At 50.9% G+C, this 21,721-nt stretch overlaps 1 protein-coding gene across 1 annotated transcript in view; it reads right to left on the minus strand.

Moving 5' to 3' along the window:
* PAX8 (paired box 8) overlaps positions 1 to 16,284 on the minus strand; it is a 57,749-nt gene extending 41,465 nt beyond the window's left edge. Inside the window, exons 1-2 of the mRNA XM_045884574.3 lie at positions 16,206 to 16,284; positions 15,754 to 15,861 (exon numbers count right to left, since the gene is read on the minus strand). Of these exons, the coding sequence (XP_045740530.1) occupies positions 15,754 to 15,778 (25 nt within the window). The 5' untranslated portion in view covers positions 15,779 to 15,861; positions 16,206 to 16,284. The remainder of the gene's footprint in view (positions 1 to 15,753; positions 15,862 to 16,205) is intronic.
* Positions 16,285 to 21,721: the final 5,437 nt, after the last annotated feature.

The raw sequence follows: 21,721 nt of genomic DNA on the forward strand, positions 1-21,721 counted from the left end.
GCGAGTGCAGCAGAGAGTCAGACGGGACGGTCACTAAGGCTGAGAGGAGCAGAAAGGGCCTGATTAGGGAAGTGGAACTTGGGCAGAACTTTGTCTAAAGGGTGGGAGTAGGGGCACCTGGGTGGCTCAGTCGTTAAGCATCTGCCTTCGGCTCAGGTCATGATCCCAGGGTCCTGGGATCGAGCCCCGCATCGGGCTCCCTGCTCCGCGGGAAGCCTGCTTCTCCCTCTCCCACTCCCCCTGCTTGTGTTCCTTCTCTCGCTGTGTCTCTCTCTGTCAAAATAAATAAATAAAATCTTAAAAATAAATAAATAAATAAAGGGTGGGAGTAGCGATGATGTTCCCGGCAGCTGCCATCGCACGGGCAAAGGTGCAGAGGTGGGACTGTACACAGTGTGTTTTGGAAACAGAGACCAGTTGGCTGGAACATGGGTTTGCATCTGGAAGTGGTGGGAAACAGCGTCAGGGAGGTGGGATAGAATGTTCTCGAATTGTACACCAGCGGTTTGCCCACAAATGCCTGTTAATGATTGGATTAAAAGGAAGTGCAAACGGGACTCTAAGATGATTTTGGAAAATCACCAGGCTAGGATTCTCTGGAACAGGGCTGGGAAAAGAGAGAATTCAGAATATTTTAATAATGTGAATCATCACAGATTACTGCCAAGTTGTTCCCCTTCATAAAAATACCACAAAGCTCAAAGAGGATAAAATAGGTATGTGGTTCTAGCAAGAGAGCTGAAGGGAATATGAAAATCAACGACAAGGGAAGTGAGGATGGAAGTTTTCATGCACTGTGAGTGAAACACTCCCAAACATGTACGCTGAGTGCACTTGACCCAGGCTTCCTGATGGCAGGGTTGGTATTGGTGCCTCAGCCTGGCCTCTCTGGTCAAAGCCCCTTGTTGTTTGTCTGAATCCCACCTGACGTTCCATTGCTGCACCCTTAGCCCAGAGCTGACTCTGGTCCCTGAGCTGCACACACTCCTAGGACTCCACATCCCTGCTCCCCCTGGTCCCCCCTAGAGTCCCCTGCCGGAATCTTGCCCCTGCCTCAGGGTAGGCTTCCACCCCTGCCCCCCCATCATAGCCCCGCACCCCTCCCTCTCCCACTAGCTCAGCATTTTGTGTCTATCTGGACTGACCCTTTCCTTTCTCTCTTCACTTGTGACTAAAAGTCCAATTTGTTTCCATTATCTCTAGAATGTCAGCGTGTCTCCGGAGTTCTGCAACCCCAAAGTCTAGCTCCACGCCTGCCATGCTGAAGGGTTCTGTAGATGTTTACTTATTAAACTGAATGTTAGAGTACGAATGTCCTTTGAAACAATTCGGAGTTAGAGCTCAAGGCTTATGTGGCCAGGCATGACTGGGTGAGAGGGTGAGAGTATGTCCTAGGACCTTGGAGTAACTAAGCATGGGGTGGGGGTGGGTATGGTCGGAGACCAGCACAGGGCACTGTCGGGCAAGTTCAAGCGTGCGGGGAGTCAGAGAGAGAGAGCAGAGGGACCCCAGATACTTCTTGAGAAGCTAGAGGACCCAAGCACAGGGACCCGGCGGAACACCCACTTAGGAGAGAAATAGGCCAGAAAGAGAGGAGACAGGTCTGTCTCAGGGCAGTAGAGGGCTGGGAACAGAAGCATCTCTGGATAGCAGACCAAGTGGTCTGTGCTCCTGAGGAGAAAAATAAATGATGATTTCTATGGCTGGTGTCATGGGCTAAATGTTGGTGTCCCCCCAAATTCATATGTTGAAGCCCTAATCCCCAGTGTGATGGTATTTGGAAGGGGAGCTTTTGGGAGGTAATTAGGGTTAGATGAGGTCATGAGGGTGGGCCCGCATGATGGGGACAGTGCTTATAATCAGAGTTTATAATAACGCTTATTCTTATAAGAAGAGACACCAGATCTTTCTCTCCCTAGGCACATGCACCAAGGAAGGGCCACATGAGGACACAGCATGAAGGCCCCGTCTACAAGCCAGGAAGGGCACCCTCACCAGACTAGACCACGCTGGTGCTCTGATCTCAGACTCAGCCTCCAGGACAGTGAGGAATCAATGTCTGTTGTTTAAGCCACTCAGTGTCACTCAGTGTGTGACACTGTATGTGTTTTTTTGAAAAAGATTTTATTTGAAAGGGGCAAGGGGAGGGGAGAGAGACTAGCTGACTCCAAACTGAGTGCACAGCCCAATGCAGGGCTCGATCCACAACGCTGAGATCATGAACTGAGCCAAAATCAAGAGTCAGAAGCTTAACCGACTGAGCCCCCCCAGGTACCTCTGGCGTTGTGTTTTAACAGCCTGAGCTAAGACAGGTGGCTGGGACAGAAAGGGTACAGGGGACAGGATCTTTGGAGGAAATCTCAAGGAGAGGTGTCTTGGCCCTAAGTAAGCTCCAATAGCAGCCAAGAGTGAGACAGGGGAGCAACTTATTCAAGTTGTGTGGGAGAGTGTCCTTACTCTGCCACAATCACCGGGTCCCTTAAATGACCGACACACGCATGCTAGGTACCACGTGCCTGGAAAGCAGGGAGCTTTTGGAGAAAGTAAAGGTGAGAGAGGTGGGGGCTCAGGGACGGGGCCCCCTCCTGGATGGTGGCAATGCAAATTCTCTGTGACAGAAATGTTCCAGTGCCTTCTGATGCAGGCATGCGCATCTCATCATTTCACAGAATTGGGGTGCTACACCTGCCAGGTGGACATCAGGCAACTCCAGCCTCATATCAACACTAGCCATTCTACTTTTTTTAAAGATTGTATTTATTTCTTTGACAGAGAGAGAGAGAGAGAGACAGCGAGAGAGGGAACACAAGCAGGGGGAGTGGAGGAGGGAGAAGCAGGCTTCCCGCTGAGCAGGGAGCCCGATGCGGGGCTCGATCCCAGGACCCTGGGATCATGACCTGAGCCGAAGGCAGACGCCTAACGACTGAGCCACCCAGGCGCCCCAACACTAGCTATTCTGACACTTGTCAGGAGAACGGGCACCTGGAAGGCCACACACACTTCCACCAAGAACGCGACCAAACAGCAAGCTCCACATAGCGAAAAGTATAACGTGCTGCTAAATGGATCCGAGATCCTAAGGAATATACGAGGTAGTGGCCATTAAATAGAAAAAAAAAAATTACACCTTGAACTTGAAGGTGGTTTGTCCACAAATGCACTTTCTCCTGCCACTATTGCTCGGTTTCATTATATCAATGAGCATCTCTGTCTGCTCCGCAGGGAAACATTGTTTGAGAATCACTGATTTATGAAGGTTATACAAATATTTGTTGATCAAATGTACAAAGCATTCATGATGACACCGTACTGTTTGTAATAATCCGTTCTGCAGGTGCTGCAGCAAGCCTTGTGCATCCGTGAGATTGGGGTGCACACTCACGTGGCCCCTGAACCTTTTCGTGATCAGGGGCATGTGTGCTCATAAGGCTGCAGGCTGAGGACCAAGGGGCTCAGGGGGCAGAGCTGCCGGGGAATTCTGAGCAGGGGTGAAAGATGAGACAGGATATTCTCGTGGTCTGAGCAGAGGAAGAAGGCCACCGTGACAGCCCTCAGCCACCTGCCTTCAGTGTTGCCATCCTCAAGGGACCAAGAGGCCAGATTCTAGAATAAGCAGGTCCTGCGGCTGTTGCTTGCCTGCTTTGGTAACACTGTCCTCGTTCGGGAAGAGCCACTATGAACCCTGGAGACAGAGCATTGCTAGTGGCTCTGACACTGGCCTAACAAGTGGCCCATGTGAATGACTGTCTTTTGGTCTCATTTGAAACCAAGGTCTCTGCAGGGCCCGCATGACACCTCTGTCCTGTAACTTCAGTGGGGCCCCAGGGAGGAGGGCATGGCTGGACACGGGAGTTCCTCAGCTCAGACCTCAAACCGTGGGTTGCCAGAACGGGGAGGTCACAGGCTAGTGACCTCATGCTTCAACTGATCCGAGCTGACCCACAACACAGAGCAGATTCCCCGGATACCTTGGACCTCACTTTGTCTACCACGTCTGTTACTGGTGCTTCTCAGCAATGTGGACTCGACTGGGACTCAGCAATGATGCCTGGGGTTTTGCTGGCTGTATCTCTTGGGGTCTCCGAGAGCAGGGGCTTCTTTGGCCTTCCTTTTTATCACCCACAGACCTAGGACAGAGCTCTGCACACACATGTACTTTGTAAAGCTCCTTCCTAGTGTTTATACGTTTATACGTGAGACAATAAGTATTGTACATAGGTGTGTGAGCATATGTCCCCCACATGTATATGGGTGTGGGCGTTAATGGTTATGTGGGTGCGTGCACCACATACAGAGGACTAGGGCAGGGTACAGAATTTAAGGGGGCACTCACTCTCAGGGCCAGCCTTACCCTTGCATGAGCCTGAGAGTGAGCACTTCCTGAAATTTTGTCCTCCCGGCACCTCGCCCTAGTCCCAACCCTGGCTGGGTGTATGTGTGAGTGTGTATATGTGTGGCTCTGTACGTTTGTGTGTAGGGAAGTGTGTGTGTTGTGTATATGTGTGGGTTTATGTGGGCATTTGTGTGTCCGTGTGTGTCGGTGCCTCTCCCCGAGCTTTAGCAGTCCCTGTCAGCAGGTGTGGGAAGCCCCTCTTCCCGGTTCCCTGGGTCAGTGCTCACTTAGGAGAGGCCGCAGCCAGCACTCCCCGGACTTGGGTCCGCCCTCCGTCTGCCCCAGCACACTCTGAAGGCAGCCCGGTGTCACCGAGCGAGCCCTGATTATAAGCACGGAGGCTCTGCTGTGCCACGAGGCCCCTGAGGTCCGGAGCAAGGCACGCCCCTGAGTCTCAGTGTCCTTGTCAGGAAAATGTGGCAACAGGGCTTCACCTGGTAACCCCTGCTGGCCTTGACCAACTCTGGGTCCAGGAAGATATTTGTGTAACAAAACCCTGGGGAGCTCCTATGTGAGGCCCACAGCTTCGCAGGTGTTCAGGTAAGCCCAGATCTAGAAGAGCAAGAGCCACAGAGAGAAATTTCCTTTAAAAAGTGGGCTGCAGGGTGCCTGGGTGGCTCAGTTGGTTAAGCGACTGCCTTTGGCTCAGGTCATGATCCTGGAGTCCCGGGATCGAGTCCCACATAGGGCTCCCTGCTCAGCGGGGAGTCTACTTCTCCCTCTGACTCTCCCCCGTCTCATGCTCTCTCTATCTCATTCTCTTTCTCAAATAAATAAATAAAATCTTTAAAAAGTAAAAAATAGAATAAAAAATAAAATAAAAAGTGGGCTGCAAAACATGCCATAAAAAGAAAGTGCTAGGGGGCCCTGGGGAGCTGGAGAGGCGGGAAGGCTTTCGGGGGAAGTGGCATCTGAGCTGGGCTGGTAGAGGATAGCTGGGGGTGGGGGGAGCCCCCAACTAAGTGCTTCACAAGCCTGAGGTCAGCCAGTCCTTCCAGCAGCCTGCCGAGGCAGGACCCGTGTGTCTACTTTTCTGTGGGTGTAAGTGGCTGAACGCAAACTCAAGACCCCCAACGCCAGCCCCTTTGACACTCCCTTTTGTTCTCCAGCAAAGGGAAAGATAGGCCCCCTGGCCTCAAGACGGGCACCATCTACATGGGGTGGATTGGCAAACACACACCAAATTGTCTGCAAACAATAGAAGGCTGTGCACAATCACGTCCTCGCTGTGGTATGGACAGTGACTTCCAGGGAGGTGGGGACAGAGAGCAGTGTGGGCAGGGGCACGATGCGCTCCTGGCCTCAGATCTCCCGGGGAGATGGATACCTTCCAGCCCACAGGACCCAGCCAGCCAGGGACGCAACTGTGAGGAAGCAATCGGGACAGCAACCGTGTCACTGCCAGCAGGACTCTTGAGAGCAGGTCTCACCTGCGAAAGGGTGAGCCCTGCGGTCTGGGCCGGCCTGTCACAGTTAGGGGCCCCTGTCCAGACAGCTCTGTGGCCAGCAGGAGAGGGGACGCTTGCGGGGGCATGGGGATCTTCCTGGTGTGGGGCACTGTCATGTCATCACAGAATATGGGGACTGGAAAGATCTGCTCCTTGTCACACCGTCAAGGAGACAGGGGGCCCAGAAGGGAAATCCTATAAAGTCTGCACATCTCTGAAGGTGTGGGGGATATGCGTCAGAAGTGTTCGGCAAGCGTTTCGATTTCGCAGATGTGGGCGCATCTCCATGGCATTTGAACCTACAGAGCAGCGACATCTTGCCGCGAGCCAGCTAGCCACCGCACTCCGGAGTCCGGTGTAGACCCCCATGGAGCTGGCTGAGCCTACACAGGCTCACATGCTGCTTCTCTGGAGCCAGTGTTCCAAGGACCAGCTAGACTCACGAAGGCCAGATGAGCTTTTTCTGTCGGCGGCAACGACGTGGTTGGGCTGGGGTGGCTGCTGGAGATAAATGACCTCTGGTGTTCCCACTGCCTGGGTTGTTAGTTTTCAGTCCTTGACCCGCCACTGGATTGTTTGGTCTGATTATTTCCCTTCCTGGTGCTGTGGGTCTGTCCCCTTGACAGGGAATCACAAGACTCCAGTGGCCCGCCCCGAGAAGGTGCCGCTCACCCCTGTCATACCTTGACCATCCGGGGCAGTGAATGTCATTATCGCTGGCATGGTGCCCTGCACATGGCGGGCGGCCCACCACAAGGGCTTGTTATGTTGAATTAAACCACTGACCCTCAGGTTTCAGCTGGCTCCCAGCTTGACTCCAGTACCTCTCCTGCCCTAACAGTCTCCCTCCCATCCTCATTCCTCTCCATTCCCACCTCCAAGTCACAGCCAGATTCTGCCCGAGGACCTGTCAAGAGGTTGCCCCATTCCTGCCACCTCCATTTTGACAGCACTCGAGAATGATCTCGGGGTTAGAGGAGAAGACCAAAGCGGAGCTGGAGTCAGTGATACGGTGCTCAGCTAATTTTAAATGTCAACCAGGCTTTGCCGTCATGACAAAGCTGGATTATTATTATACAAAGTAGGAAAATATAAAGATGGGGGCAGGGTGGAGGGTGGGAGAGAGAGAGAATAGTGAATTTTTTTTAAAGATTTCATTTACTTATTTGACAGAGAGAGAGAGAGAGAGACAGAAAGAGAGCGCACACAAGCAGGGGGAGCAGCAGGCAGAGGGAGAAGCAGGCTCCCCGTGAAGCAGGGAGCTTGATGCGGGGGACTCGATCCCAGGACCCTGGGATCATGACCTGAGCCGAAGGCAGACGCTTAATGACAGAGCCACCCAGGCGCCCCAGATCAGTGAATTAAAAAAAAAAATAAACGTATGGTTTCATGTCGATTAAGAACAAGTACCGAGACATGTCTTCGTGTGGTCCTCTCTTACTACACACCCAGCAGAACTACACATCCACTTCTCTGCACCTGTCCTCTAAGACCCTAAATTTTACTAAAGCCCTAGAATGTTCTGGATTCCAACATAAAGTCCGTGCATAGCCCATTCTAGTGTTTCCCCTATGACTGGGTTTTCTGGTAAAATGAAATAAGGAATCATAATAATGGCCACGGGGGTCTGAGCCAGCCCTTCTCACATGTCCTTTAATTTAATCCAACACTCCTAGGCAGTAGGCTTGTTCTTTTGCCCACTTGGAATACCTAAAAGATCTGTCCTAAATTTTAAGTGGAACAAAGTTTCAATGCTGGGTTGCAAGTTTCACAGGAAATGCTAAGACAATGTAACATTTGGGCATCTGCCCTGGAGAATTTTTGGAGACTCTCTTCCCTGGTGACCAGTGTATGGAAGAGGACAAAAAAAATTCTTGAGTAGCTGCTATGTGCCAGGTGGGGATACTGGTCATACTTTCAGTACTTTCTAGAAGCCCTGCAACATCTTCGTATTTTATACACGTGAGGAAATTCAAGCCCAGAGAGACAACTGACTTGCCTAAAGTCACACAGGGAGAAACCAGCAAGGTCAGCAAAGGCAAAGCCTCCACGGCATAGCCCCTCCTGCTGCCTGTGGGGATGGGGAGGCTCCCATGGCCCTGGCTTCCCAGTGACTGCAAAATCCGTAGCCCTCCTGACACCTCCTGGCCTTGGAGTTTATTCTAGGAATAATAGTTCTGCTGTCCTCCTAGAGAAGGACCCTGGGTGTGCAAACATGCAGTTCACATGATGACAGCAGATTAAGCTCTTTCTTAGATGCGTCACCCAACCAGCTCCCCGACCTCTCTGCTGTGCTGGTCTGACAGCGACAATATGTCCCAGTGGACTAATTAGCACTAACTACTCAGGTCACTCCAAGGCCACTTAGGAGAACAAGTGCAAAAGAAAAACTGATGAGCATTGTGGCTGAAGACAAGAGAAGAAAGACAAGACTTAAAAGAAGGCAGAGAAAAAAAAAAATTTTTTTTTTTCTTTCTCAGTCTCTCTGCTTAAAACTACAAATGGGTTTTCATCAGAGAAATGCAACCAGCTCAGGAGCTGGGCAACTACTCTCACAGCGAAGAGTGCAAACGTTAAAATTAAACCCCTTACCAGCTAACGTTACAAGTTGAACCACTCAGGTGGCTCTGAAGGAGCAGACGATTTGGTTTTGAACTCCTAAGTGAGAGGGACCCCCCGGAAGTAGCAGAAGGAATAAACCTAAACTCAGGGAAATGAGATCCGGCACCTTAAGTGGCTGCCCATGGACTAGGCACCGGCAATGTCCCCTGACTTCGTGGACTGCTCTTCCCAGTAACTCTGAAACTTCCATCACACCCACTAATTCATTAGTCTCTGAAGTGGACCCAGGTAGGCAGGCCAGGTGTGGTTTGGAGATGCCAAGGGACTAAGTTCCTTGCTGGCCTATGATAAACTAAGGTACCAGAGGATAGCTGTCCCTCTTTTTTGGTGCAGGTGGAAACATGGCAGCCTTGGGGGCATGCATTAAAAGAAAGCCCCCTCTCTGCCTTTCCCAGTGGATGATCATCTCCTTCCTCATAGCGACCTCCAGGAGGGACATCCTGATAGGTACCACTTCTCCCATTGTGCAGATGGGAAGACCGAGAACTGCACTGCAAAGGGGTCTATTCTAATGAGTGGGAGAGTTAGGGACCCTGGTGAGGAGAACAAGCTGACAGACTGAAGGCCCTGCCTGTCACTGTCACAGGCTCTTATGTCCTCTCAAGGGTTCTGGTCCGAATTCCCAGCAGAGTTGTGTGTGAACCAGCCAATGCTACAGGGAGTTTGGATGAGGGACTCTGGGAAGAGGGGCAGGTGGAGGAAAGGGGGGTTGGAGTCAGATCAGCCTCTCTTCTGCAAAAATGTCAAAAACAATACCTGCCTGGTAGAGTTCTGGGAATTAAATTAGAGGATATGTGCCCTCTCCTGTGGAATACCATACTAGTAAGAGCCCGTGGAGATACTGAGACAGCTTCCATGTACTGAGGGCTCACTAAGTGCCAGGGTGTGCTGAGTTCTTCATGTGTCACTCCTCTTTCTTAACTATTAAAGCGGCAATGCCAGAGGTAGAGCAAGCTGCTTAGCAAGACTTGGCATCTTATATGGCATTCAGGACTAGGGAAGGATTCTGAGGCATGAACACAGAAACAGAACCCACCTATCCCTGGGGGAACTCCTGAACCTCCCTCCCCTTTGATCTTGGACATGCCTCAGTAAGGAGATGCTGGTTTCTGCCCAGCCCCATTCCTGGGGAAGGAGCCCCAGTCAGGGTAAAGCCTAGACTCAGTGACATGAATTGTGGGTTTCAAATAGAAAACTTCCTGGGAAGATTTTTCTGGCCCATGGCCCGTGTAAGAGACATTTGCTCACCGTGTTCCCACCTGGTCAAGGGAGAGATCTAGGGGAGCTTTCAAAAAACCCAAAGAGGCTTGTCAACCTTAACTCTGCACCTAAGGAAATAGTTATGACCCTCAGAGATCCACTTAAAAAGTGTGCCCTGACCACAGATAAATAAGGAAGAGTGGATGCCTCTGCCCACCCACCCCTACCCGGAGATTCCATCACTGAGTCACTGATCACCAACTGAATGAACTGGGATTGGCCTGGGATAGTGGAGCTTTCAGGAACCAGGAGACCCCTGGATGGCTGTTCTCTACTCCTTCCCCCAGAGAGAAACATCTAGCCCCTCCGCAGGTGTGGTCACTGCACATACTTCCTCGGCAGAATGTCTTCCAGCTCTTTCTCCAAAAGAACCCGGGCTATAAAGTGTTCCAGTCTGAACCCAAAAAAGAATCACTCTCCCAAAGAACTCTAAGTATGGGAGTGCATTCTCCTCTCTCTATAGGATGTTTTACATCCCCGCATCCTATCTCCGAAGGGAGTGGGGGTTGGTGGGGGCCAGTGACTCAGCCATTTCCCAAATTTCAACTAAAACAAAAGCCAATTGCAGTCTTGAATAAGGGTGCATTCTCCTGTCCTCTCCTTTTAAAATCATCTTTTTTTTTTTTCCTTAAAAGAAATTGTTTCTTTTATCTTTTGGCTCCTTGTGTCCTCAGAACCCCAGAGCTCAAAGCTTTCTCAGCGCAACTGAGAACTCGGCACCTCTTGGACTGATAAATAGAGCAGCTTTAAAATGCTTAGAACTGAAGACAGACCAACTGTGGCGAGAGAAAGTAAACACATCCATGCACCAGTCAACCCTAGCAAGCTCCTCGCTGAGATTACAAACTGCAGTTCCTGCCTGAGCTGGCAAGGACGTAGGAGCAGGCTGCGGAGGGTGGGGGCACAGAGCCACAAAGCAGGCTCCCCTGCCTCAGTTAGTCGTGCCCCAGAGGAGAAGGTCACCTGGGAGTCTGCTCAGGACCAGGTTTGGATGTTTCTAAGCCTAACAGACCCTGCCAATGTGTTTCCCATTGGTTTCACACTTGGAAATGTCCCAAGAGAAGAGGGGACCAGCTTCATTCTGATTTAAAAGGACTCATCTCCCTCACCCCACGTTTTTTGTGTACAGGTGAAATTCACCAGTGAGAAAATTGGGATTTTTTTCAAAAAATAGAATATGATCACTACCTAATTTGATAGGAATATTTGAGGAACTTTTCCTATGAAATAAATACTTTAAATATCCCCCCTGAAACACACACACACAAATTGTTTTTATGAGAACCAATTAATAAATGCTAATTCATTCAGGCATATCTCTACTAAATTACTGTTTCATTTAATTGCAGGGGAATTTTCCATTACTAAACTCTCCCTTGCTGATTTTTTTTGCATTATTTATATATTTTTTCAGTTTCATTAATAGTGAGATTGGTATGTGATATTATCTGCTGTTTGTACGTCTTAAATTTCTTTTTTTATTTAAAATGTTTCCTCATTCTTGCAGCTCCACGTAATCTGGGAGAAACATCATTAAAAGCAGACAAGATTTTAGACATAAATGAAAAGGCACTGGCTGAAATTAACCTGGCAGGAGCGCATCGTGTCTGGTTGTGCTTCTCTCATTTCAGGCGTGCATGAGTGTGTGCAAATACGTGTCTCCACTTTGGGTTTGTGTGGAAATGTTTTCCTGTCAGTGAGTCACAAGTTTATCTGTGGAAAGATGGTGGGTATACAGCTAGGAATGAAGATCAGGGGCTTTAATAATAAAAATAAACAACACTCAAATCTCTTTACAAGCCCCCAGAGCACAATGTGTATTTTCTTGCTTCCTTTTTATGGATACCAAATCAAGACTTTGATATCTAGATACCCAACAGCCAGAACAGCTGGCTCCTGAAAATCCTGCCTCTTTTCATGCATAGAAAAGCGGGGAGTTGCCAGTGGTGTTTAGGGGTTGCCTAGGGGCTGTGGTAGAGATCTGTGTTCAAAACGATGTGTTTTGAAGTAGAATTCCCATTTTCTTATATTGAATGACAAAGGTCCTGTGCACCTGGCTACCTTCGCTTCCGCAATAAGTTCTTTCATTTTTATTCTCTCCAGCCACCTTCTCCCTCTCTCTCTCTCTCTCTCCTCCCCCTCCCCCATTGCCGCCTTTCAGGGTCTTTCTTTTGCTCTTTATTCTGTCCCTTCTTTCTCTTTCACAGTAACATATTCTGGAGGATGTGAATGATTAAACTGTTTACTCCGAGGTTTAAGTACGAGAAAGCATGTCACCAAAGTAAAGTTTCACCTTCATACCCAACTCTATCAATAATTACAGAACAGGGATGATGATTAGTAAATCTTTCTTAAAATTAGCTCTTACAAAAATGATGCCATTTATTCCGAGCATACTGAGTTCTATTGATTTTACTTTTCACAAAAATTAATTACAAAGCATAGTAACCTCCAAAATGAAGTCAGCATATAAAGGGGTTGTGAGTAGATCCAGGGAAAAATATATACCCAGTAAACATGTACCCCATTAAAACTAGAGATTTGAAGTCATAAATAGAAACTTTGACATATTATTATATTAGTGGAGGATCTCCTTTGAATAAAAATATCACAATAATTAAAATTTCATGAGACTGATTTTTTGTTTTGTTTTCCTTCATCTCCTTTGTCCTCTTCAACAAAATTAGGCAGTCTTTTTGGGTACAGACTGATAAAATTAATTAACTTTCCTTCCACCCCAAAAAAGTCCCAAATAAATGCTTCCAATAGACATCAAAAAAGTGTCAATTAGAAATAATTACTTCTTATCAATCAGTGGAGCAATTAAAGTGACAAAGCTTGAAAAGATACTTATCTTAAAACTAATTCACAAGGTAGCTAAATTATCTCCTAATTAACTTGCATTGAGGAGGGTGGGAGGATGGACCATCTTGAAACAAAGATGAATTGAGGAACCCCAATACCTCTTTATGTTCCTTGAGTCTGTTTCCCATCCGGAGACCTTGTTTTCAACCCAGGCAAGAAACCTGGGAAGAAAATAGATCCTTCCCAAATGCATTTGGTCCCCTTTACTCCTTTCTTAAACCAAGAGGAGGCAATAGGGCTTTGCATCTCAGACCTAGGAAGTTAGAGGCATGTTCCTCCTTGATCTTCAGTCTTATTTGACCACTTGAATAACCTATTTTCAGTAGCTGGGGAAGAGGGTTGCCTCAAGTTATGGCACATAACTTTTAATGACAATCTACTTGCTTTTACTAAACTCTCTTCCTCACTGATAGAGTATTATTTTCATTTTAATATTTATGTGGCATTTATCTTTAAGCATTAAAAAAAAATAGTATTTGCTTTAAAGGATCTTTGTTCCCTGATGCTACAAAATTCCAGTACCTTACTGACCAGAGCAATCAGAATAATTCCCTACGCGCTCTCCACAGCCCTTCAGAATAAAGCTTGTAGGGAAAAAAATAAATAAATAAGACCTCTCCTCAAAGCAAGATCAGCCGAGAGTGAGCCAGCCCAGGGTGAGCTGCAGCGGCTGGCCGGGTGGGCAGAGGCCGCGCCGGAAACTTTTCTCCGGCTTCTTGGGGTTTTGGAAACGGTGCGCCCGGCCTCGGTCCCGCGAAAAGCCTCGTGGCCGCCTGAGCGCCCCGGGAATTTTGTTCCAGAGAAAACTTAAATGGAAGCTTTCCAGGCAAGGGCGAACTCAGGAATGGAAGTGCCTGGGGAAAAGAGGGAAGCTGCTAAAACCTGAGAGAAATGGGCTTATAAAAACCGGAGTCAGCTTATGAATTTATCTTTACATGTAATCACCGGTGTTAAGTAAACTGATTAGAAAGAAGGAGGTCTCTGGCTCAGGTTTTCGTAAGGGAATTTAGAAAAGACATGGGGATAGCCTTGAAATGTTTGAGCTGTGTTTTAGGCAGTTTTCTTCTGTTTTATTAGCATTAAATTAAACGAAAGGAGAAAGGTTCATTTTCCCTCCTTGCAGCTTTATTTCTTTATTTGTTTTGGGGGAAGATTTAGAAGTAGCCCCTCTGCCTTCCTTAAACGGAAAAATAACCTCTGTCCTGGCCCTGCCAGGGAGTGGACGGCTCTCTCCCCAAACCCAAGGGCAATTTACATCTGAGCCAGTGGGGAATTGGCCTCTCCTCTTCTGGGCCTGTTGCTGATTAAAAATAAAGTAAAAATAAATGGTGCCTTTTTTTTTTCTTTCCTTCTTTTATCCCTATTTATTCTAATGAGTGCTTCTAGAATGAAAATAAGTAGCGAAAACAAAATCAAGCCAACCCAAGGGGCTGTGACCTCATCTTATTTCTAGCAACAACAGAGGAAAAGGGGTCTGGTGCCCCACGGTAAATTCGAGGTCCCAGGGCACCCACTCCTACCATCGCCTGAAAGGTCAGGGGAAGGTCGGGCTGCGGGCGGCGGGGGCGGGGGGAGATGGAATCGAAACCGAGCGGAATTGGCCGGGACCAGGCCGGCGTTAGATGGGGCACTAAGCGCTGAGCGCTCGGCCTCGGAGACCGTCCCGATCCCGAGGCACGGGCGACGTCGGTATTGTATCCCGGTTTGGCTAATGACTGCGGGGCTAAAACCTGGTCCCGGCCTCGGAAAGTGGTCAAGGCGCGCGCGCGGCGCCGGAGCGCGGCGGGGTAAGGGGAGCCGGGCAGGTCCGCTCGGTTCCCTGGCTCGTCGAACCCGCCGCCCCCGGAAAGGGCCGCGAGGTCTCTACTCCGCGCGCCGAAAGCTGCCCTGCTCCCGCAGAGGCGGCGGGGACCGCTCGGGCCGCGCTCTCCTAGGGGGACGGGGTGGGGAGGCAGCGTACTGCTGACTCCGTCTCCCACCCTAGAGGAAGCCAGAATGAGCAACCTTCCGGCGCCTCGCGGGGTTCCCCGCACCCCTCGTTGTGGAGCCTCGGCCCCCGGACTCGGGGCTGCGCTGCGAAGCTCGTACTCGTGGCGCTCTCGGCTAAATAGAGATCTCAACCGCGCGCCGCGCCCGATCCGACCCTGCTTATTATAACAAATGTCCCGTTTGCCGTGCGGGACTTCATATTCGCCGAGAATTCATCTGAAATATTGATTTCCTCTCACTTCGCCGGCCCAAATCGATAGCGTTGCGCCCTGGCCCCATAAATCGCCTTCCCCGCGGCCCGCCCGGCTCCATCCATCACCGCGGGCCGGGCCGCGCCTCTGCCCTATGTCCACACTTGCTGCGCGCCGGGGCGGCCGTGCCCACCGCGCCTACCGTGCCCACCGCGCCCGCCGGCCCCGACCCTGGGGCTCGGTCTCCGTAACACTTTCCCCCTCAACACCCCCCCATCCCCACCCCCCACACACAACCCCGGCCTGGGCCAGGAGGCGGGGAAGAGCAGGCGCCGCGGCCAGGGACCCCCGAGCGCTTTGGAAGGCCCTGGGCCGGGTCACCGCTGGGGAGGGAGGTTCGGCCCCGCGGGCCGCCCAGTGCTCGCAGGCCGGACGCCCCGCGCTCGGCTCCCCGCCTGCCCCAGGCTCGGCAAGGAGGAGTCCGAGAGCAGCCGAGTGCACTCAGAGGCCCCCCAGGCCCGGACCACGGGCTTCTTTCCCGCCGCCTTGAGGGGTGCGCGGGGCTCACGGTCCCGCCGGGGCAGCCAGGGGCAAGAGCTGCGCGCACCCGGGCACAAGGGCTTAGAGGTCGGGGGCGGCCCAGGGCCTGAGAGGTACAGGATGTCCTCCCTCATGGGACATGCAAGACGGGGGTGGGGCGCGAGGGACACCCCTCTGACCGGCACGGAGAGCTCCTCACCTCCGTGTGGTCCGCAGAAACCAAGGCCTGGGGAGGGCGGCTCGCCGGGCCGAGGGGGACCTCGGGGCCTGAGAACGGCGAGATGGCCGCAGCGGAGAGCTAGGCCAGCGGCGCCCCCAGCTGCGTCCCCGCGCAGGTGGGTCCCACGAGCCCGAGCGTCAGCTCCCCAGCCCCACCGGCCCGAGCGCACGCACGAACGCACGGCGACGCGGGGGCTCCGGGGCCTCGGCAACGCCGCGTCCTTACCGGATCTGATGGAGTTGTGAGGCATCGCCGGGGAGTCGCTCGCAGCCCGCCGAGGGCTCAGGGATTCCTCACGCAGGTCCCCGCCGCGCCAGCCGCCACGCCGCTGCCCTGCACAGACCCAGGGGAAGGGGCATGAGATTCGATGTCCCCTATCTTATGCCTTCCCCGGGCCCTATCCCTTAGGCTCTCATCACGTGGCAGGGGTCGGAGGATTTTTTAGGCGAAGGGTGGCCCACTTCGGCCTGGCTAACACACGTTTGCCCGAAGGATCCGGGATTAGGGGTCCTCTGAGGAAGCCCCAAACTCCAGCCCAGTGCCCTCTTCCCCTGTTGCCCCAGCCTTATCCAGTTTAACTTAGGACGGGAAAGGCTGCCTGGCTCCCTGGGCCCCTCTCCCTTCTCGAATCACCGCTGTTCCCCAGTCAGCTTTCAGCCAACCCCTGGGCAGCATACCTGGCCAGCCGGCCGCAGGCCCTCACTGCCCGGGTCAGCCCGCGAGGGTGCCCTGGGCCCTGCGTCTCTCCTCGTTCTGAAGTTTGTTCCCATCCACCCGGCATCACCGACCGGTTTTATCCCGCCAGGGCCCTGAGAGATGGGTCTGGAGAGACTCGCAGGCCTCGGATTGGCTGGCTGGGTGCAGGGGGGTGCGGGAAGGGGAGGATTTTGCAAGGGGGACATGGCTGAGTGGACTCAGGAGTTAGAAACATTCGCTGGAGCTTCTGTTTCCAGCGGAGAGAGGAGAGGGAGGCCTCTGAGCCCTACCTCAGCAGGCCTGGAAATATTGGAGGAGTGGGAGATGGAGGCCTCAGAGCCTGAGGATGAGGGTCTCTGGTTCCTCCTGGGGTCAATGACCACCAGAAGTGAGACACCCTGCATCCCTTCTCTCACCCCCTGCTCCCCTCTGGGAAAGCAGCTTTTTCTTTTATAAGAGGGAACTTTTGTTTTTAAGCCTGTTTCTTAAGGCAGAAGAAACCTGCAAATAGGGCTGGAGACAGGAAGGCCCCACCTTCTCACCACAGGTGTGGACTTCTTCCAAGGCAGAACCCTGAATAGCCCCAGAACCCAGAACCCAGAACCCATAGTCTCCAACTTACCCAGACAGGAGCCACATCCTCACACCATTAGATTAATGAAAATGGTCCCATAACCTTTTGGACAGGGCTTCTCCTCCTTCCAAACACACACAGCCACCAGCCAGTCCTCTTTCTTGCCCTTTGAGGATTTTGAACTTGGGAGAACAGCTCACAGGGCGGGCATTGAGGGTCTAGATCTCACTTTAGCATGGAAGGGTATCAGATGGGGACAGGACTGAGCTGACCTCTGGCCTAGTCTGGGGGAATCGGCAGCCTTGGGAGCTGGGGGTCCTGGGTGGGGAGAAGTAGGGGTGTCTTGGGTGGGAATGAGCTGCCTCCTCTTTGGTCACAGGTTTTTCTCTTCTGTCCGGGAGGCTGGGTCCAGGGAAGATTGTGTGTGCCAACAAACGTGTTGGAACACCTTACAGGCTGGGGTGGGGGTGGGGGGCAGGGACTGGATGCTCCCCAGTCTCAGACCAGATGGCCACACTCAGGAGCACAACTCCCTCGCCTGGAGGGACTGCTGCAGGATACAGAGGCCAGAGATGGCCGAGTGAGAGGGGGCGGTGAACGGGCAGAGGGAACAGGTTATTCAGGGGGATGTGCGTGTGTATGTACACGTGTGTGCGCCCGTGTGTGTAAAAACACTATTTTTCTTAATGGAAAAAAAAAAGTTTTATCTTTCAGGTTAATCCACTTCTTCCTCCCACCCAGACTTTCTCGATTTAGTAGAAATTAATCATTTTGTGAAAAGAAAGAGAAGAGAATATGCATATCCCTGAATGGATCCTCCACATTTGTAACAAGGGCTCTAAACAAAAACAATAGGGGCATTTAAAATAACAATTGTTATTTAAAATTGCTCTGTAGTTTCCAAATGTCCAGCTACTGTACTTCTCTGGAAAGACCCCCTGGAGAGAGAAGATCAAGGGTGTTGGGATGGAAGTGGACCTCAGTGCAGGTCTCATGGACACCACCATGGGCCAGCTGGCCACTCCGGTGCCCGCTCAGCCTCTGTAGGGGAACTGTGGGGAAGTAGAGGTGAAGGCAGACTGTCCACTCAGGCTCCCTCCCACCGAGGAGGCCATGCCCAGGTGAGTCCGACAAGCTCTGACCCAAACAGTTCTGCAAACCTCGAGGGTCTTCCCAAGTCAGGGGGCTGATAGGTACCAATCACCATGGAAACTCATGCATCCATTCTTGCCAGTGCTTTTCTCCCCCCCTCCCCAATTGACAAAACAAATCCAACCCCCCCTCCCTTTTCTGGCAAACATTCTCAAAGGACAGAAACAGCAACTAATCAAAACATTCTTGTCTCATTTGTGAGCTCATTTAAAAAAGTAATTTAAATATGAAAATGAAAAGTGCAAAAAGCCCATTCACACGTCATGAGAACACCCCTTTCCCAGACTACAGGTGACAGCAGGTGGCCAGGAGGAGACCCAGCACAGAAGTTCTAGAGCTAGCAAGCAGTAAGAATACAGTAAGCCCTGCTGAGGAGATAAACCCAGGCCTCGCAGTGCTTTCTAATTACAATCAGAAATCAGGCCTGGGTTCCTTACTGCTTCTTATTTCCCTGCCACCAAGGTCAAGAAAATGGTTATTTTTAAAATTTTATTTTTAAAGATTGTTATTTATTTGACACAGAGAGAGAGAGAGCACAAGCAGGGGGAGTGGCAGGCAGAGGGAGAGGGAGAAGCAGGCTCCCCACCGAGCAAGGAGCCTGACTTGGGGCTGGGTCCCAGGACGTGGGGATCATGACCTGAGCCAAAGGCATATGCCCCCAACTGAGCTACACAGGTGCCCCAAGAAAATAATTATTAATCAGCACCCCAACTCAAACTCTTTGACATCACTCTCCTCCTTTGCAAAATGAGAGTTTGAAATATATATTTAAATATTTAAGTTAAATATGTTAAAATATATTATGTCTATTTAAATAAGAAAATATATATTTGGAAAATTCATATCCGTGATTTTAGTTACGCATAAAAATCTTAAGCCTTCCTCTGATGTTACTTAATATTTCAAAATAAATTTAGCATCACGAATGAGAGACTCTTGGATCAATGGTACATTTAGAACACACTTTTAAAAACCAACACCTCCTTCTCCAGCTTTTCTTAGATTTGGTGCCTATAAGGTTTTCATGCTGAGATTATCAGCTGGCAACCTGTGGTTTAAACCCAGTTACAATTTTTTTGAGCTCAGTGTTTTTCCAAGAAAATGTAATTAATTGCTAATATGAAATTAGAGAAGAAAGAGTAACTCTGGCTTGCCTTTAAAAATTGGACAGATCTGGCCACAGATCTGAGTGTTTCTTTGTGGAAATAAATGTTCTTTCAGATTTAACATTCAAAGAGTTTGAAATACATGCCAGGTATAACTGCCTAACTCCCCTGAGTATTCTGCGATTTTTTTTTTTTTTTAAGTTGACCTGCTGAGCTTTCAAAAGATGATCTTTCTTTCCAGGACTCGGCCGACATCGGCAGAACTAGCGGTCAGGGTTTGCCAGGGATGAGACCGAGGGCATTCCCTAGATGTGGGATTTTCAGTGCTAAAACCAAGCTGCCCTAAGCACACCAGTTGGCCCTCATAGCTGACAGAACTGGGAAAGAGGGTGGTTTGGGGTTTTTATAAGCAGCTCAGAGTTTACAGGGCCTACTGGAGTGGCTGTTTAATTGCACAGGTGGAATCCTATCACCTCTGGCTCAGGCTCCTTGGCCCCTTGAACTCCAGGATGGGCCATGGGCCTTACTTCTTAATCCCAAGACAGGGAGGGAATCTGGGACCCCCTCTCCCACTTTGACATGAAGTCTCAGAAGTTCCTCTATGCAAACCAGCCAGAGGCCAGCCTTGGGGGAGGATCCCCGCCCCCCAAGCCCTCCTTGCTTACCTGCCATGCCCCCTTTCCCCACATGGGAAACAGTTCTGGGACTAAAGTGCATTTCCTGGGAAGAAACCAGCAGCTCTCTGTTAAGAGGTAGAAGGTGGGCGTTTCAGCCCTGGCTATGTGAAACAGGGCCATCTCCTTTCTCTGAGCCTCACTTGCTTATTCAGTGGGATGTGGGTGCAGGTGGGGAGTGAGGAGGGTACGACCGGCCTCATAGATTTGTTGCAGGATGAACAGAATTATGAATGTGGAAGCCCTTTGGAAACTACACCTCTGCACAAAAGTTAATTATTGTTAGGCAACAAAGACCAGGCAATACTTTCAAGAAGGGCGGAATTATAACTCCTCAAATTTTGCTGGAGAAGTCCATTCCTTTAATCCCCTCCCAAAAGCACCGAGAGTTTTTCAAACAGCCCTGTGACCCACAGGGTGATGGACAGGTGAGCTGTGGGACAGGAAAGCCCGTGTGCTGTGGGCGTGGGGTGGGCTGCCGTGGGGCCGGGGGTGTCTGTGAGGGGAACAATGTATGGTTTGACCCACCAAAGGAGGAGCAGAGCCAGTGGCAGAAGGGGAGGGCAAAGCTCCCAGCCTCGCCGACTTCCCCCCTTCACAGAGGGCAGAAGTGTTGAGGGCACCTGCAGGTTGTGCTCCACCTGCCCCCCTCCCAGCCGTGCCCAGTGGGGCTCTAGCCTCATGGGATCTCTACCCTGTGCCCACACCTCAGGAAATGGCTGACAGCCTGCCCGGAGGCCTCCTGGTGGCCCTGGCCATGCTGGAGAATCAATCATTAATGAGCCTCTGCTCCACCCCTCCCCCTCAGGCTGTCCAAACACAGGAATACAGAAATACAGGTCCTGGCGGGTGAGAGGAAAGGCCCGGTGTGCAAGGCAGTCTGGAAAAAGCCACCATCGGCACTGTTTGTCGGTTGGTTTTGAGTTGGAGATATGTCCTGGGCACGTGTATCTCAAGCTCTTTGCCTACCCTGCAGTCTTTTGGTGACTGCCCCCGGGGTGTCTGGAGGACCCCTGAGTAGGAAAGAGCTTCACTGGGGAAGCAGAGAGGAAGGTGACAGAAGGAAAGAACAGGAACAACATATACAGGCAGAGCATGTCAACTTTTTTCTAGTTTTAATAGCTTTTTTAAATTAATTAATTAATTAATTAAATTTTTTTTTAAGATTTTATTTATTTTTTTGATAGAGAGAGACACAGTGAAAGAGGGAACACAAGCAGGGGGAGTGGGAGAGGGAGAAGCAGGCTTCCCGCAGAGCAGGGAACCTGATGTGGGGCTCGATCCCAGGACCCTGGGATCATGACCTGAGCCGAAGGCAGACGCTTAACCGACTGAGCCACTCAGGCACCCCGCTTTTTTTTTTTTTTAAGTTACAAATAATTAGCAAGGCCCTTTTGTGGCCCATTTTACAGATGAGAATACTGAACCCCAGAGAAGGTAAGTAGCATATCTAAGGTTATCCAGCTGGTAGGTGGTTGACTCAATGACCAAAAAAACCACTAGCGATCCAGGCCCTGCCTTAAGTGTTGGAAATACTGGCCACCCCATCCTACTTCCTCCCACTCCCCAGCACCTACCCACCCTCCAGGCAGGAAGGAAGGTTCTGGAACCCAAAGAGTGGCCAGAGTGAGGTCAGACCTCCATGGCCAGAAAACTTTCCTGCCACAGGAAAGGAGGGCAGCTCACTTAGCAGGGATGCCCTCCCCTTGGCCAGGCCCTGGTCCAGCCCAGAGCAGCTGAAGTCAGGGCACAGGAATCTTCTCAGGCCAATGCCAGGGCACTGGAGTGGGCTGCCTTCTTGACCGCTGTTTCTGGGGAGGCGCCAAGGAAAAAACCCAGACCCAGGGCTCCTCATCAGACTCCAGGCCGGCTTTGTTCTCTGTGGCCTTGGAATGCCAGAGGTTCCTGCTGTTGATACAAACCACAGAACAGGGCATGGCCTCCCCTAACCCTTGGCAATGCCCAGGGCGCTGATGAAAAGACCAAGAGAC

This window comes from Mirounga angustirostris, unplaced genomic scaffold (genome assembly GCF_029215605.1).
Source record: "Mirounga angustirostris isolate CCGP_5_RB_7025 unplaced genomic scaffold, mMirAng1.0.hap1 SCAF_10, whole genome shotgun sequence".
NCBI classification, from domain to species: Eukaryota; Metazoa; Chordata; class Mammalia; order Carnivora; family Phocidae; genus Mirounga; species Mirounga angustirostris.